The sequence below is a fragment of the Quercus suber genome, unplaced genomic scaffold, assembly GCF_002906115.3.
Source record: "Quercus suber isolate HL8 unplaced genomic scaffold, Cork oak 2.0 scaffold_1082, whole genome shotgun sequence".
NCBI classification, from domain to species: domain Eukaryota; kingdom Viridiplantae; phylum Streptophyta; class Magnoliopsida; order Fagales; family Fagaceae; genus Quercus; species Quercus suber.
In genome coordinates this window covers 43,338-60,007 of record NW_027070488.1, presented here as the reverse complement: position 1 = coordinate 60,007, position 16,670 = coordinate 43,338, and the positions used below count along the sequence as shown (strand labels likewise).

Below are 16,670 nucleotides of genomic sequence, written 5' to 3'. Positions count from 1 at the left end.
CAAAAACGTGGCTAGGGTTTTATTTATATACCTAGGGTAAAAAAATAAAACCCTAAACGTTTAATGAAGTAGGGCTGAGTTGGAAATTCTGCAGAAAATTCAACCTGTGCGATTTTCGATCGATCGAGTCTATTCTTCGATCGATCGAGCCAGGCCGAGAGTCCCAAGTACTTCTGCAGCCACTCGATTCCAACTTTACAATATTAAACCAACTTTGAGCAAGTCTAAAGAAGACACCATACAATGTTTTGATCATGGTTTGCCAACATTACAAATTAGAGTTCTAAATACATAAAATCCTAAGACCTTAGAACCTAACACATAGCATTAACCAATAGTCATTGGTCCCTTCCAAACTACTTCCCTTAGCACCAAAAGAACATTCTCACAGACGTGGGTGTAGTGAGAAAAGGATTTGGTTAAGAACCTCTCAAGGATGTATCAATGGAGAGGAAGAGAGTAGAGAAATTTAAAGAGTCTCTTAGGTGAAGATTGTGGATGAGGCAATCTTGTTTTCTCTAGGGTTTCTCTCTCAAAATTTTCTCAAGAATCTCTTTACATTTTGTGGGAATGAGAGGTGTTTATACTAGGGTGAGAATGGAATGTGAAACGTCAGTTTTTGCCAAACAGGGCAAGTTGGCGACTTGGCCTCGCGACTTGGTTGAGTCGCGAGTTCAAGCTGCGAGCTAACGACCTGGCCAGCGTGGGACTTTTGTCCTATAGTGCGACAGCTGGTGCGACTCTTTAGCTTCTGGCATGCTTGGCACATGTGCAACTTCTGGCGACTTGCAAGCCACTAGCCACCCGCGAGATCCAATTGCGAGTTCTTGTTTCTTTGCACAATCTTGAGTATTTCTTCACACTTTCTCACACACTATCCTTACAAGATTCCCACCTAAATCAAAGGTTACTAAATGCTAAAGTACAAGCAAATTTGGCACAAAATAAAGCCAACAAGATGGTTGATTAAATTCAACCTTACAATTTTTGTAAAAAAAAAATATGTCAACATTGTTTCATACTTAATATGCTTTAAGAAAAAATTTATTTTGCTATAATATAATTTGTTAATTATATGGTTTATTATAAAAATAAAAAATATATGTTTTTTGTTGGGTTAAATATTGACCCCAATTAATTAATTTAATTACTCAAGTTGATTAATTATCCAAATTACATGCAATCTTGTGGTGGCACAAATAAATCACCAATCTAAACTAGAGTGTAATGGAAATTAAATCGATATGATGATTTGTTGACGAATGAGAATTTTAGGTCACCACTTCTGAAGAATTTACTAATTAAGAACAAGTGGTTACAAGTATAAGAAATCTTACTCCCACTCAGTCTATCCCAAAATATCAACTTATAGTTGAACTCTTACGCTAATCTCTAATTCAACTTGATCTTGTAAAGAATTTTTCTCTACACGAATCCCAATTTGTGACTAATTGTATAACAACTTGATTGTTGTTGTTGATGCAGAGTGTTAGGGTCATATTTTTATATAGTTTTCATCTCCTATGAAAAAACACACTTTATTTGTATTGGGTGAATCTAAGTAGATTCAAGAATGTCATGAAATATTTTGAAAAAGGTTTTTAAGTGGTGGTATTGAAGAGATGAAGATTGCACAAAGAAACAAGTGTTAAAAGCTGAGAATTGGTGGCTTGACACCAAGCTTGATACATGCATCTATCGAGAATTAATGGACCTTGATACATCTCGATACCTCTTGATCTATCGAGTTTTGTAGATCCATAATGTTCAGATAATTTTTTCAACCCATTATGACTTGGCTTATCTAGGGTTTTATTCTCAAACCTACTAGATGATATAAAAACCTTATTTATTGTCATCATCATACACAGAGACTCACATAGAGAATCTGCATACTTCTTGTGAATCTATTGCGTTCTTATGCCACTTAGAGTTTTGAAACCAAGTTGCCTTCTATTCTACGAGTGTGTAGTGAAGAACTTTACATCCGCCAATAAACTTTAAGTTGCTCGAAGTTAGTCACAAATTGGAGATTTGTGCAATTGAAGAAGTGTCTATAAGATTAAGTCTAATTGGAAATTAGCATAAAAGTTCTATTGTAAGTAGGTACTTTGGGATAGGCCAAGAGAGTAAGATTCTTTGTATTTGTAACTGCTTGTTCTTGATTGGTGAATTCTTGGGAGTGGTGACCTAAAATTCACTAACTGGCAAGGTTTTTCCCTTGTGAAGGTTTTCCTCCTTAGTCAACAAATCACCATGTCAAATTTAATTTCTGCTGCACTATAGTTTAGATTAGTGATTTGTTTATGCCTTCACGATATTTGCATAAAATATGAATAATTAATCAACTTAAATAATTGAATTAATTAACTGGGGTCAATCTATAACCCAACAAGTGGTATCAAAGCAGACACACTCTGATTAGGTTAATTAATCTTTGTCATGTGATCCATTGACACCTATTGTCATGGATCGTGGTCAATCACTTATTATTCCTCCTTTATTTGATGGGACTAACTATACATATTGGAAAGTACATATGCGAGCTTTTTTGCAAGCTCTTGATGAGAGAGTGTGGTTAGCTATTGATGTTGGGTGGACCAAACCCACTGAATCCACTGCACACTAGGATGATAAAAAGATCAAGGCTGCATACTTAAACAATAGAGCACTAAGAAAACTTCAATAGCAGAGCACTAAATGCCTTGTTTAGTGTAGTAACAAATGAAGAATATAAGAAGATATCATCTACTGATATTGCCAAGGAAGCCTAGACAATCCTATAGACTACTTATGATGGAACCAAGGCTCTCAAAGACTGAAAGTTTCAAAGGTTGACAAGTAGCTTTGAAGAAATCAGAATAGAAGAGGATGACACCTTTGATAAGTTTTATATTCAAAACTCTAGAATATTGTGATTTTTTCCTTTAACCTAGTGGAGAAGATGCTTGGTCATAAGGGAGAAGATTCAATACTTCAGTCATGAAGGGAGAATCAGTTCTTTTAATCATTTCATCGAGATTATTGGTGGTTTTTCCTTTCACCGCATTTCTCAGTTCGTCCATTTCCATCCTCATATAATGAAGTTGAATGCCAACTTTTTATGTATTCTCTCCTTCTAGTGTCGCTCACCTTCAACTGTTTATTGGACTTGTTATCTCTTCGTCATTCTAATTTTGGTTGAGTCTTCCTTCTCCTTGGAGCGTTTCAACTTCATTCCAAGCTTGGGCAATTTGTCGTAGTTCTTCATTTTGCTGTGTTAGTTCTTCTATGCTCACAGTGAGAGCTAGGATTTGTTGTTCTACCTGTGTGGGATCCATCTCGCAATGTAAGGGGCTTTTGCAATTGAGAAAATATATGGCTTAGATAAGTCTCTCCCCATAGAAGCAGCCAAATTGATGATGCAAAAAATCATCAATTGTGCTTTTTGTCTATGCTAATGGACGATGGCAAGTTGTTCCAATGATCAATTTGCAAAGAGAGACCACGAAGTGATAGAACATTGGTGTGGTGTTGGCCAAGGGCATTCCGATGAAAAATTCAGTTCAAGTTGAAATGATTCACTTGCTTAAATCAGAGTGCTAAAATGGCTAAGAGTTGTGAGTATGAAATTGTGTACCTTTCTCTCCTCTAGTTATGTGGGTTTTATAGCCTTTGTATACATCGGCTGAATGAATATATGAATTTATGGGATTTGGAGTTGTTGGTAATAAATGTTTGCTTTTATTACCTATCAATGGCTATTTGTCCGTTGGTGTCCAGACATTACTCCTTAGCTATATCCTGCATTTAATGTCTTTTATGGCTTTGTCCGTCATCAATGACTGGCCGTTATGCCTTGCATTAAATAGTATTTACTTCGTTCATCCTGTAGATGGACGGTTTTGATAAATTTACACTCATCAGGTGTTATCATGATTTCATACTCTTCATGATTTTTCTTCCTGGAAAAATGCCTTTTTTATGCATCTTGATACCTACCCGATACCTTCTCGATACCTCTCGACACCTCTTTAAATGAATTTTTCTAGGTTTTTCTTGACACTACCTCAATACCTCTTCAATGCATCGAGAAAATTTCCTCAATTCTTTGATTGCCTGATACCTTCTCAACACCTTCTCAATACATAGAAGAATTTTGCTGTTGACACCTCCTCGATATCTGATGATACATCAAGCATTAAATCCTGATACCTCTCGACACCTTCTCGATCTATCAAGAACATGAGTTATATATAAGGATGAGGGTTAACCTGATTCATTTCAAACTCAAATATCTCGATCTCTCTCGACCCCTCTTACCAAATTTCTTCAAATCACACCTTCCAATCCCATTTTCAGCCTCATTTGATCATTAAACGCTAGGTATGTGTTCTAAATCTTCTCTTTTTCATCATTTTTCATGCATTCATGCATTTTAGACCTTGGTTTTCATTTTTTGGGGGATTTTTTTTTTTGGGGAGGGTTTGGATATTTTTTGAAATTATGGTTATGGGTGTTCAATTCTCTTGATATTATTGCCATGCATTGCATTCTAAATACATTTAGACTACTTCTCATGCATTTTTTTTCTAGGATTGTGTGCTTGATTATGTTTGAGAGTTGTAGGTTTAGGTTGGTATTTTACCCATGATGCTATTTTGGTTAATCACGTCATATGCTTGTACATTATCCTTCTTACTCTTCACTCTTTTAACTGAGTGTGTGTGTGTGTGTGCGCGCGCGTGTGTGCGTGTGTGTGTCTTTTTCTTCCCACTTCAGTTTTCTTCCTTGTGGCACCCTAAAAGACTATCCCATCCAATAATCCTATTTCTAGTTTTACTTCTTCTTCTTCTTCTTCTTCTGTTCCTCCTAACATCTGGTTCCATGATTTGGATTGTTGAAAGGAATTTGAGGAGAAATTTTCTAGATAGGATGTTCATGCAGAACGTTAAGTCCTTCTATTTGACTTTTCAAACACTATGGTACCGGGATCGTTTAGATCACATGGATGGGAGTTCCTATATGAACAACTAGTTACTTGTCCTAACGTGTTCATACAGGAGTTCTACCCCAACATACAAGCTATTGATACCTTTGTACCTTGTTTTACTACACTAGTACGTGGTACACGTATTCTTACTCCAGAGCTTATCTTCGAGGTACTCCATGTACCTAGGTTAGCTATCCTTGACTACCTTAGATCTCTTTCCCAAGATGCATTGGTCTCTCGTTTTTGTGAATGTCCATCTTCATAGGGAAGCATACTTAGTATGGTGAGCCGTGATTTTGCTAGAGATCCCAGAGTCTTTAACATGATGATGAAGTTCATCCACACTCCTCGCTCTCACTATAATACCATCACCAAGGTTCATGCTTGGTTTCTTTATTCCTTGCTAGAAGGTTTATCCATAGACTTTCCTTCCCAAATGATTCTATCCATTCTGGATACATTTCATGACACTGCAAGTTGTGATAAACTCATTTTTACTTCTTCTATCACTCACATTCTTATTCATGCTCATGTCTCTATTCCTTCTACCTCTCACTTCTATGTTATGATTGTCATTGGAAAGGAATCTATTATGCAAATTTCCTGACAAGTGGTTGCTAAAACCAAGATTCCCCGAGCTAATCCAACACTTGCTCAAAGGGAAAAGGCAGAGTTCAGAGTTGCAAAGGATGTTGCATACACCTCCTGGCCCTTATTTTCATCTGCTCCACCTTTTTCTTCTTATGGAGTAGAGGCTACACTAGCTGCTATTCTTGACTAGCTTTAGCTTGTATATGGTGACATTAGAGAGACTCGAGAGATGTAAGCCTCTCATGGTGATTGTCTAGATTGTCTTACTAATGAGATGTATTCGATGAACACTAGGATAGGACACATTGCACGCCGTAGTTTGAGAATAGATAGGTTAGATGATAGGGGAGAGTTAGAAATTTTGAGAGGATTTTGATGTATAGTATAAGACTTATATCATTACTTGTATCTTCATTTTAAATATATTTGATTTTATTGATATTTATTAGATGATATATGTTTTCTTTTCTTTTTACATGTGTTATTCTTCTCTTACCTCTTTTACATGTTTCTTGATTTATATAACTTTTCTATTTTTCACACATGATGCATTGATATTTCTTGTTTAGTGTTTTAGTTTTAAGATAGGTTGCAAAATCATATTCATATATTGATCTCTCTTCTTGCAAAGTTTTTCAAACATTCAAGTATTATAATAAACTTATTTTTTCGTGTAATCATCAGTAGAATTTATTCTAGGACATTCTTGAACTCTTGTGGTTTTGTCACAGATTGCCAAATGGGGAGATTGTTTGGAAATTTGAATTTGAAAAGGACTTTGCATTAATGATTCCCCCATTTAGCTAATTGTATGAAAAGTCTTTTGCCTTATGTTGTATCAGAATCCCAGAGTGCTTTTCAATTTGATAAAGCTATCTCGGATAATATCTTGGTGGCTTTTGAAACACCGCATCACGTGAAGATAAAAAAAAAAAAAAAAAAAAAAAAAAAAAAAAAAAAAAAAGGATAAGGAGGGGTACATGGCAATGAAATTGGATATGAGCAAGGCCTATAATAGGGTGGAGTGGATTTTTCTAGAGAGCATAATGCGGAAGATGGGTTTCCCTGGTAGATGGGTAGAATTGGTGATGGCAACAATCAAATTTGTCTCATATTCCATCTTAATCAATGGAGTTCCTCGAGGTTTCATCAAGCCAACAAGGGGATTCGCCGAGGTGATCCTCTATCTACCCCATCTATTTTTGTTATGCTCGGAGGGTTTAAATGGGCTGCTTAAAGAAGCTGTGGCAGCGGGTGACCTTAGGGGCTTCTCACTTTGTAAGAATGGGCCACAAGTCTCGCATCTATTCTTTGCCGATGGTAGTTTGATTTTTTTTCGTGTGAAGATGGGTGGTGTGCAATCTATTCAGTCTACCTTAGCCAAATATGAGAGAGCATCCGGGCAAAAAATAAATGGCACTAAGACAAACCTCTTCTTTGGGAAATCTATCCTTGATAGCACCAAAACAGATTTGAAGAATTTCCTAGGTGTACCGGAAATTAAGGAGTATGAAAAGTATCTTGGGTTGCCGGCAATGGTGGGAAGAAAAAAGAAGGAAAGCTTTATCTATATAAAGGAGAGGATTTGGGAGAAACTCCAAGGGTGGAAGGAGAAACTTTTGTCACAAGTCGGAAGGGAGGTGTTATTGAAAGCTATTGTTCAAGCAATTTCCACTTTTGCTATGAGTTGCTTCCAACTACCTATGAGTCTTTGCCATGAGATTGAGGTTTTGATAAAGAATTTCTTTTGGGGCCAATGTGGTGAGAGGCAGAAGATACATTGGAAAAATTGGGAGTCTTTGTGTTTGCCAAAAATCGAAGGTGGGATGGGTTTTAAAGAGCTTAGGAAATTCAATGATGCCATGCTAGCCAAACAAGTGTGGCGGCTAGTCCATGATAAAGAGTCCCTTTTCTACTGGGTTTTCAAGGCTATGTTCTTCCCTTTGGGTGATATTTTTTCAACTCAAGTCAAATCCGAGTCCTATGCTTGGCAGAGTATCCTTAAGGCTCGATATTTAATTGCTGAATGTGCTAGATACAGAGTGGGTAGTGGCCAAACAGCCAAATTTATTAGGATTGTTGGCTACCAGGGGAAGGGACAGGCAAGGTCATCTCACCCCCTTCTTTGCTATCTGCTAATACGAAGGTAGCAGACCTCATTGATGTTGATTCAGGTTGGTGGAATGTGTATCTATTGGAAAGAGTTTTTCTGCCATTTGAGGCACAAAAAATAAAGTCCATCCTCCTTTGTTTGACACCTCAAGAAGATACATTGATTTGGCCAAAATCTAAGGATGGTCAGTACTCTGTGAAGCTTGGATACCAATTGTTGTGTGCTAGGGAAATAGTGGTTCAGCTTTGGGGTCAACTAATGAGGTGAACCGGAAAATATGGTCAAGCCTTTGGAGGTTGGAAGTGCCAAATAAAATTAAGACATTTGCATGGCGTGTTTGTACCAAGTCTCTTCCTACTTTGGTGAATTTGGCTAGCAAAAAGGTGGTGCTCTCAAACAGCTGTACAAGCTGTAATAGAGAGCCTGAGACTGTGATACACGCATTATGGGGCTGTGAGAAGGTGGCCTGGGGTACTAACTTTGATGAGTTGTGTATTGCAACATATCAAACTTTATCTTTTGTTGATCTTTTCAAGTTGGTTCTGCAAAATCCCCATGGACCTGAAGGTTTTATTATGGTTTGCTGGTTCATCTAGAATCGGCGCAACAGAATCAAAATAAAAGAGGCAGTCGCATCCCTTGAGAAGACCTCGGATCTAGCACAAAATTACTTGGTGGACTTTCAACAACATTGTGCGAAACCGACATCAAAGAAGCTACCGAGGAAAGCCTTTTGGAAGCCACCTGATGCAGGTTTGTTGAAAACAAATTTTGATGGCGCAGTTTTTGAAGACTTGGGAGCAGCAGGAATTGGAGTCGTGGTTTGTAATTCCTCCAGTGATGTCCTGCAACTTTGTCCGAGATTATTCCCCTGCCTTCATCCATTGTAGCGCTGGAAACAATTGTAGCTAGACGGGCTACTCTGTTTGTCCATGAGCTTGGCTTCAGTGGTTCAATTCTGGAAGGGGGATTCTGAAAAGGCTATTTTAGCTATCAAAAATCAGAGTTTTCAACAGCCGTTGGTGGGTCATTTAGTTAAAGATGTTGTGTCTTCAGTCAGTACGTTGTAGTACTCTTCTTTCTCTCATACATGTTGGCAAGGCAATATTTTAGCACTTGATTTAGCACGACGAGCGAGATTGTCTTTCCCTGCTTTAGTTTGGATGAACTCCGTTCCCTCGGATATTTATAGGTTTTTTGTATATGATATTCTAGTAAGAAAATGATTTTTTTTTTTTTTTGCCTAGTCTGTCAAGTCTGATTCTCAAAAAAAATAAAAAAAAAAAATAAAAATCCCTTGCAATAACAATATATATATATATATATATATTATTCAATACTTCAATCAACTTAACTACTGTGACAATAAGCTATTGTTCCAAACATTTCATTCTAATAAATTATCAATATATGGTTCAACGTGTAGAACTTCTCCAAAAAAAAAAAAAAAGGTGTCGAATATTCGTTTTGTCAGAGTGGACAGTGAATTGCAAAAAGGGGCTTGTTCAGCCATCAAACTTTGATGGCGGAACAAGCTCCTTTTTTTATGGCTGAACAAGCCCCTTTTTGCAATTACCATATATATATAAAATAAAAAACAAACGCTAGAGGATGTCACGGTTTTACTTGATAAAGACAGAGATTCCCATTTCCAAGCTTAATTGTGAACACTTAAAAAATTATAATTTATAAATTGTAAATTAACGACTTGGTGCAAGGTTCATGAGAATCTGTGACCTTTTCTAAGTAGATGACAAGAATGTGTGATATATTTCAGGACACTAATGTGCTTGTCTCCACTTAGTAGTACTACTTTTTATCTTTATCATTTTCTATCTTATTAGTAGTGAATTGATTTCAATTAAATTTGACCTCCAATATAATCTTATATTCCAATTACCACCTTCAGCTTCTCTCTCTCTCTCTTTTGGGAATGACATATCTAGATGGATAAGCACCTTCTAAGCGCACAAATTTTGGTTCTTGAATATGACTATATGTTAGGAGCTTTTCTTATTGTTGATGATGGCATGAGGAATGAGGATGCTTGGGCAGCATTAGGCCTGTCACTTGACTTCTTATTTTCTTAACACATTGATAGTTCATTATGCCAGATTAGTAATACTCCTAAGGGCTCTTTGAGGGGGACATGCCTAGTCTCCCTACTCGAGTTGGACCAATGAGTAGTGTGGGGAGGCAGCATGTGGAGGCACCTTGCTCTACATGATGCCCTAGGGCCATAGCAAAGTAGGGCCATGGTGGGCAGAGTTGGTTTTATGATGAGCAGTAACAGGTGGTGTTGACTTTATTTAGTGGTGCATGGCATTGGTGGCTTAGTTGCTGGTTGCTTGTGAGTGAGCTTGGTGGCTTATGTGCAAGGAATGGTTGGGCTGCCATAATGACATGCAATCAGATACTTTGTGCAAGGCATTGGGTTAGTGGGTGTTAGCTAAATGCATAGATAAATGCTAGTGGGCTGATGGCAGTTACTTGGTGTGTGTTGCATGTGGACATACTGTGTGGGTTGTGTTGTCTAATGGGGGATGGCTTAGGCATAGGCCAAGCCTCCCAAAACGTGGGGAAACATGCTGTATGGGTTACTGAGTGATGGGCAAAAGTCTCATAATCTGCTGAGACATGGGTTGTGCATGTGCTGATGTGCAAGAGCAATTATTAGGCAGTTCCCAAGCAGTTCCTAGTTTTCCTACTGTTCAGACCTACTGTGTAGGGGCTGAAAACATGGAGAGCAAATGAAGACAGCATCAGTTGAAGGTGTTCTAAGTCAGACAACAAGTGGCAGATTGTCCAAGACCCAGCCAGTTGTTAGACAATAATTGTCATAATAGTTATTTCTATGTATATGACCTTAATGCTGTTGGGGGTGTCAATAGCAGAGTATATTTTGCCTTATGGAGAATTCTGTGTATTTCTCCAAGCTTGTTAAGGGTTTCCTTTGTACTTAAGATTAAGTAATAAAAGTTGGAGTGGATTCCCTATAAACATAGTGTGTTCTGTGTGTGTGTGAGTCCCTATATAATTTGTTCTAAGTGTTTCCTATAGTGTGTATGTGGTATTGGCTGAGATTAAGTCAGGGATTTTGGATTATGACAAACAAAAAATTGAGTGAAAAATTTGACCCTGTGACACTATTACATGCATATTACCAAAACTTAGATTCACCTTTAATTTGGAACCATAGAACAATAGTACTCAGCTTTTTACATGTCATGGTGTGTATCATATTTACAATTTATCAATAAAAAATATTGACGGAACAACAAATACTTGCTAATTTTTTAAAGTATAATATTTTTTTTAACTGTTCTTTAAAATTCAAAGTCAAAATTTTTTTAATAGTAATTTCTTAAATATTTTGGTATTCATCCAAAAAAGAAGAAGTTTTGGTTATTATCATTTTTATCTATATATACTATAAAACCAAAACCTCTAACTAATATTTGGCTTTTTATTTACTTCCTTAGAGTCTATCACATATTAGAATATAAAATGACTTTCCTTCTTTTCTCTAAAAAAAAGATATATTTTTTAAAAGATTAACTATGAGTTTCATTTCAATTTGAAGATTTTAATTTCAATTAAATGCACTCTTTTTTTCGAGCTTTATCAATTTAGCTAACCTAACCAATTAATAGAAATAATTATTAAAGGTTTTTTTTTATTAAATTCAATTATAAGGTTGGTTCCAATTTTTTTCTTTTTATAATTTGTCATATGTATTTTGTAATGAATTATTCTTTTGAGTGCAACACATCTTTCTTTTATATTTTTCTATTGTGTGTGTGTATATATATATTGTTTTGTTTAATATTTTTTAGTCTTTTAAAGGTCTTAATATCTGATTTTTTTTTTTTAGTTATTTTTTTGTAATATTTGAAACTACCAAGAAATTTTTTTTTTTTTATTGTAAGTCATTGTACTTTCAAGCAATGACTTCTTCATTGAATTATAATAAAAATTGAAGTCAAACATGAGAAATTCATGCAATGATGTAGTTTCATAATCAATTTAAGATTTTATATAAAAAAAAATTTATTTTATTCTACCACAAAAACATGTAGGTTCTCATGCTTAGCACAAGTTTGTGACTAGTTATTAGAAAAAGGAATACCAATGATCATTTATTTATTTATATTTTACGAGAACAAGATGCATGCGCATGAACATCGACACATGTAAAAATGATATTAGTTCCTAAAATCGACAGGATAGGCCGCATGACTCAAATCCTCTAATAGGATTTGTCCAAGTTTATTATGCCTTCCAGTTTCCACTAAATTGGTTTCTTTACTTATAATATTTTAATATACTAACTAATGTAAAATAGTTTTAAGTTCGATTATAAAAAGTGATCGAAGTCCCAACTTCTGACCATTGCACAAAACAAAGTGCTTGACTGGTTTTCCACAATGAAATAGTATTCTAATTCTTCTAAAAAAACAAAAATAGTGTTCTAATTATTTTTGAAAACAAAGTATTACTAATCTAAAACACTCCTTTTTCCTATCTTTTTATAAAAAGTAAAATAAATATGTTAAGTACCTTTCTTTTTTAGTTTTTAATATTGAATCACTCCAGTCCAGTCTCCTTTTCTTGCTCACTTTTGATTCATTTTCTGGGTTACTTTCACTTAGTATACTTTAATACATAATAATGTTAACTAAACCTATAAAACATCAATAGTTAATCTATTCTTCCTTTTGAATCTTTTTGACTAACGAAATGATTGTCTCGCTTTTTATGCCTTTCTATTTCTTCCCTTGATATTTTATTTTTGGATCACATGGCATATTTTTAATAATATTTTTTCCCATTACAAAATCTAAATTTAAACACCCACGGAACTGTATGAGCATATTGTATAGCCGATGTAAAATAGTCACTATGATCAAATAATCATGAATCCCACTTTTTGGCATACTTTATGCGTAAATAGTCATGAATGCATGGCGTTCAATTGTAAGATTTCACTCCTACCTGTTCATAAAAAATATATTGAAGTTAAAAAAAATATAAAAAAAAATTCTTGTTTACGAGATGATCAGATAAGCCACATTCACAGCTTAAAAAAATGTGATAATTAATTGAAGTATAAAACACATGAAAAAAAAAATAGTGATACACAAAAAAATTCAAATTATTTAATTCGTTGTTAAAACATATATATGTTGAATTTAATTGTTGACTAACAAATGAGTTGATGGATTCTATAATGGACGGTACGTTTGAAATTGTTTGGGAGATATCACTTTGAGGAGAATCTAATTGAGATTTTTTTTATTTTTTATTTTTTGGTCCAAGTCCAATGAGTATGAGCTTAACTTTATTAGATTAACTACTCATTCTTTTCATCATTATTCAATGTGGAGCTTCACTCACACGTGTATGCCCAATAATCTTTCCTCTCATATGTCAGTCTCTGCTTTTCTATGGGTTTCAAGACCTTTATGTGGGCCATGAATAAGTCCTACGTAGCTTCCCCTGCTTATTGGCATTTTCTTTATCAACGCGTCATCCCCCTTGAAAGTATTTCTCTTCATCTTGACTAATTAAAACATTTTCCAATTCCTCGAACAGCACCCTCTGAGACTTGGTCCTAAGTCCTACTTTGGGATCCTTTGATTGCTATGGGATTCGCTCCTCTTCCACCACAGCTTGATCTGCAGGTTGTCATGTAATGGCTACTATCAGACACACCTAGCCATTGCTTGACTTCCTACTAATTCCCCTACTCTTCCTTGTGTGGGGTACTTACCTTTCAAATGTAAGGTTGACAAAACTACTCCTATAGCATGAAGCCATGGTATAGCCAATATAGCTGTGTAATGGGAATAAGCTTCGACTACAATGAAGTCAACTTGCACCTCCTCGTCTCCAGCTTGTACAGGTAACCTCATCATTTCATAGGAAATTACTAATCTCCCATCAAATCCCACTAGTGGTGAATCGTACTTCTCCAAGTCCTCGGGCTTAAGATTTAACACTTTATACAAATCCGGGTACAAAATCTTTGCTCCACTTCCCTGGTCTACCAGAACCCTTCTTACATCATATCCCCCGATTCGAATGGTTATTACCAAGGCATCATTATGTGGCTAGAACGTCCCCTCTTTATCTTCTTCTGAAAAACCTAAAGTGGGCATGGCCACCATTTTGGTCTTTTTGCAAGCTTGGCTCTTGTCTTCCAAGTCGGGACCTGAAACCACAGATATAATCCCCGTACAAGCTCTAGCATCGCCCCCGGGCTTAGAAAAAATGACATTAATTGTGCCAAAGGTAGGCCAAGGAGCTCCATCCCTCTGATACCTAGTTTTAGGCTGCCCAAACTGACCAGCAGGTTGGTGCAAGAACTGTCTCAACTTCCCTGCCTTTACCAATTGACCCAGATGATCGTGTAAAGTCCTACAATCTTCAATTATGTGTCCTTTTTCCTGATGATAATGGCAATAAAGGCTCTGGTTTCTCTTGGATGGGTCCCCACCCATTTTATTGGGCCATTTGAAATACGGTTCGTTTTCTTATTTTTTTTATTTTTTATTTTTTTAATCTTTTCCAATATCTGATAGATAGGCTCTTTAAACAACGAACTAACCACCTGAGCACCCGCAGATGATGTTTGGTTGGGGAAATCTCTTCTAGGCCGGTTATTGTGATATCCTCTTCCTCGAGGATCCCTCTTTTCTGGAATAGCCTTTGCCTTGCCTTTTCCTTGGGTCTGGTCTTCCTCTACTCGTTTATACTTATCAATGCGATCCATTAGGTAGCACATACTAAAGGCAGGCTTCATTGTTAGTGACTTTCTCAACTCATGCTCCATTGGAAGCCCTACCTTAAATGTTCTCACTGCCACATCCTAGAAATCCCCATTTATTTCATTATATGTTTCCCAATATCTGTCAAAATAGGTCTTGAGAGTCTCCCCTTCCCTCATTGCCATAGACCACAGAGAGTCTAAAGGCTTTGGGACCATACTGCATTTTGAGATTTGACGAAGTGCGTTACTCATTGCGTCATTCCCCATGCTAAGGTAAGATGACCCTTGCCCATGCTTGAACTTGTCTTTTTCCAGTTTATCCTAGCACGAAGATGCTGAGAAGGACTCACTGGATAGGGTTTTAGACCTATGGCGATATGAGCGATCCTTACTTTCCTCTAATCCATCACTCGATGAGGGTGATGGACTCCTTTTATCACATTCCCTTCGCCGTAGTTTCCCAAGAGATCTATCTCAAGTTTTAGTTTTTGCATTTTCTGCTCATGAGAAACATGGCTCCTTGCCTTGAGTGACTCCTCTTAGTACATTCTGTATGGTATGACTATACCATAACACTTGGTGTGTGATGTCTGTCTCTCCTTCGCTCCTAATTAACAAACTGATTTTCCCTCTATAAACCCGTAGATTCTTCCTTATTTTGTTCGAGGTTGGCCATGGCTAATCAAAACAAACCCACAACAAAACCTTGTATCCCCATAGATGGCGCCAATTGTAGGGCCACGAAAATTTGGCAGCCCAAACTCACTTAGAATAGTGAAATTTATGCTATCCAGCTAGGCCTAAACCAATAGATATTTGTAAAGAGAGTGGGGTAAACAAGTTGGGCTTAGCCCGAGGATCCAAACAGAGATGGAATGAACAAAAGTCAATGATTAAGTATATAAATAGTTCTTTAGAATCTCGCTCGAGGACAATGTTCTTATGCAAGGATGTAACCTGTTCTCTCTTTCTCTCTCTCCCTCTTTCTATCACTATTCTTGTTCTAATCTCGTTTTCCTCTTTTTTTTTCAATCCTTCCATTTGGAAGTCCTCTTTCTTTATATACTCCCAAGCTTATTACATCCTAGCCCTCCATCTACAATCCTCCAGACTCTCCTCAGGACACTTGTCCCTTTAAACTTTTGTTGAAGGAGGTAGAAGGAGTTACTTAGCTATGAATTTTACTGTTCACGTCACTTCCTCATCAATGCAGCTGATAAAGTTGTTGCCAATCATTTAATATGGAGGCAGTAGGTGAGCTTTCATTGGAAACTTCCGTCACCTATCTTGACTCTCTCTCTAAACACTATCCTCTCCATTTGGACTTCCAGGAAGTATTTTGTCTCTTTTCCTCCTATCCTCAGGCGAATCCCTTCCTCGGGTTTAGAATGCTTTTATAATGATAGTCACAGCTTGTTGTATCCTTCCTCGGTCCTCGAGTTCCCACAAAATGGATGACATTTCCCCAAGGATTTTCAAGACCTTAGGTTTAGTCAAAAAATGAGATCCTCACAAATGGCGATCACCTTTGTGTCATATTAAAAGGGCCTAAGTCAATTTGCAAACCACAACATAAGTAGTTTATATACCTTTTAGAATTTCACTGCTTTATAGGCCTACGAGCACTTGAGGGTCCTTCTAGGACCTATGCCTTAGGAGCTTTTCGTGGGGGAGAAAATTCTGCAACATGTAGGTATGGCATGAATGTACCCATCAATTTGCTAGGCGTTATTTTAATGTCTCATTCGGACTAGTAGTGCTTGGAAATTGCGAACCTTAGCCATTATTAATTAGGTAGTTAATTATGATAATTGGTTTAGTTGACCTTGGTTGGGGCATCAAAATGAAATTAGTTGTGTTTATGGAAGGTAATGTCACTACAAGAATTTTGGTCTTTTGCGACCAATGTTTTAGCGATGACCAAAAGTTGTCACTATTAGGCATACATTAGCAACGATAATATATGGTCATCGCTAATAAGTGTATAGTAGCGATGACAATAAGGTAGTCGCTAATAAGTCATCACTAATGCCATGAAGGAATTTTATTTACCATTGGAAAATGGAGGAAACTTTTAGCAACGACAATAAATTTTGTAGTGACGACATTTACGTCGCTAAAATAAGGTTAATTTAATGACGACATCTATTGTTGGTAATAATCATCTTTAGTGACGACCTTGTGTTTAGTCACAGATATGTGGCCAAAAATATATAGTAAAT

The 16,670-nt window shown here is 36.5% G+C and overlaps 1 protein-coding gene across 1 annotated transcript; it reads left to right on the top strand.

The window, feature by feature from the left end:
- The first annotated feature begins 6,543 nt into the window (after positions 1 to 6,543).
- LOC136065684 (uncharacterized) lies at positions 6,544 to 8,272 on the top strand. The gene is made up of 2 exons (XM_065769213.1): positions 6,544 to 7,665; positions 7,904 to 8,272. The coding sequence occupies exons 1-2, from the start codon at positions 6,544 to 6,546 to the stop codon at positions 8,270 to 8,272; spliced, it is 1,491 nt and encodes a 496-aa protein (XP_065625285.1).
- The last annotated feature ends 8,398 nt before the right edge of the window (positions 8,273 to 16,670 follow it).

What these genes read in the sequence shown, in the direction of transcription:
- LOC136065684 (XM_065769213.1), top strand. Translation starts at nt 6,544, where the DNA reads ATGGCAATGAAATTGGATATGAGCAAGGCCTATAATAGGGTGGAGTGG. An exon ending in GCTACCAGGGGAAGGGACAG is followed by an intron (nt 7,666 to 7,903) that starts GCAAGGTCATCT and finishes GTTGTGTGCTAG; the next exon opens with GGAAATAGTGGTTCAGCTTT.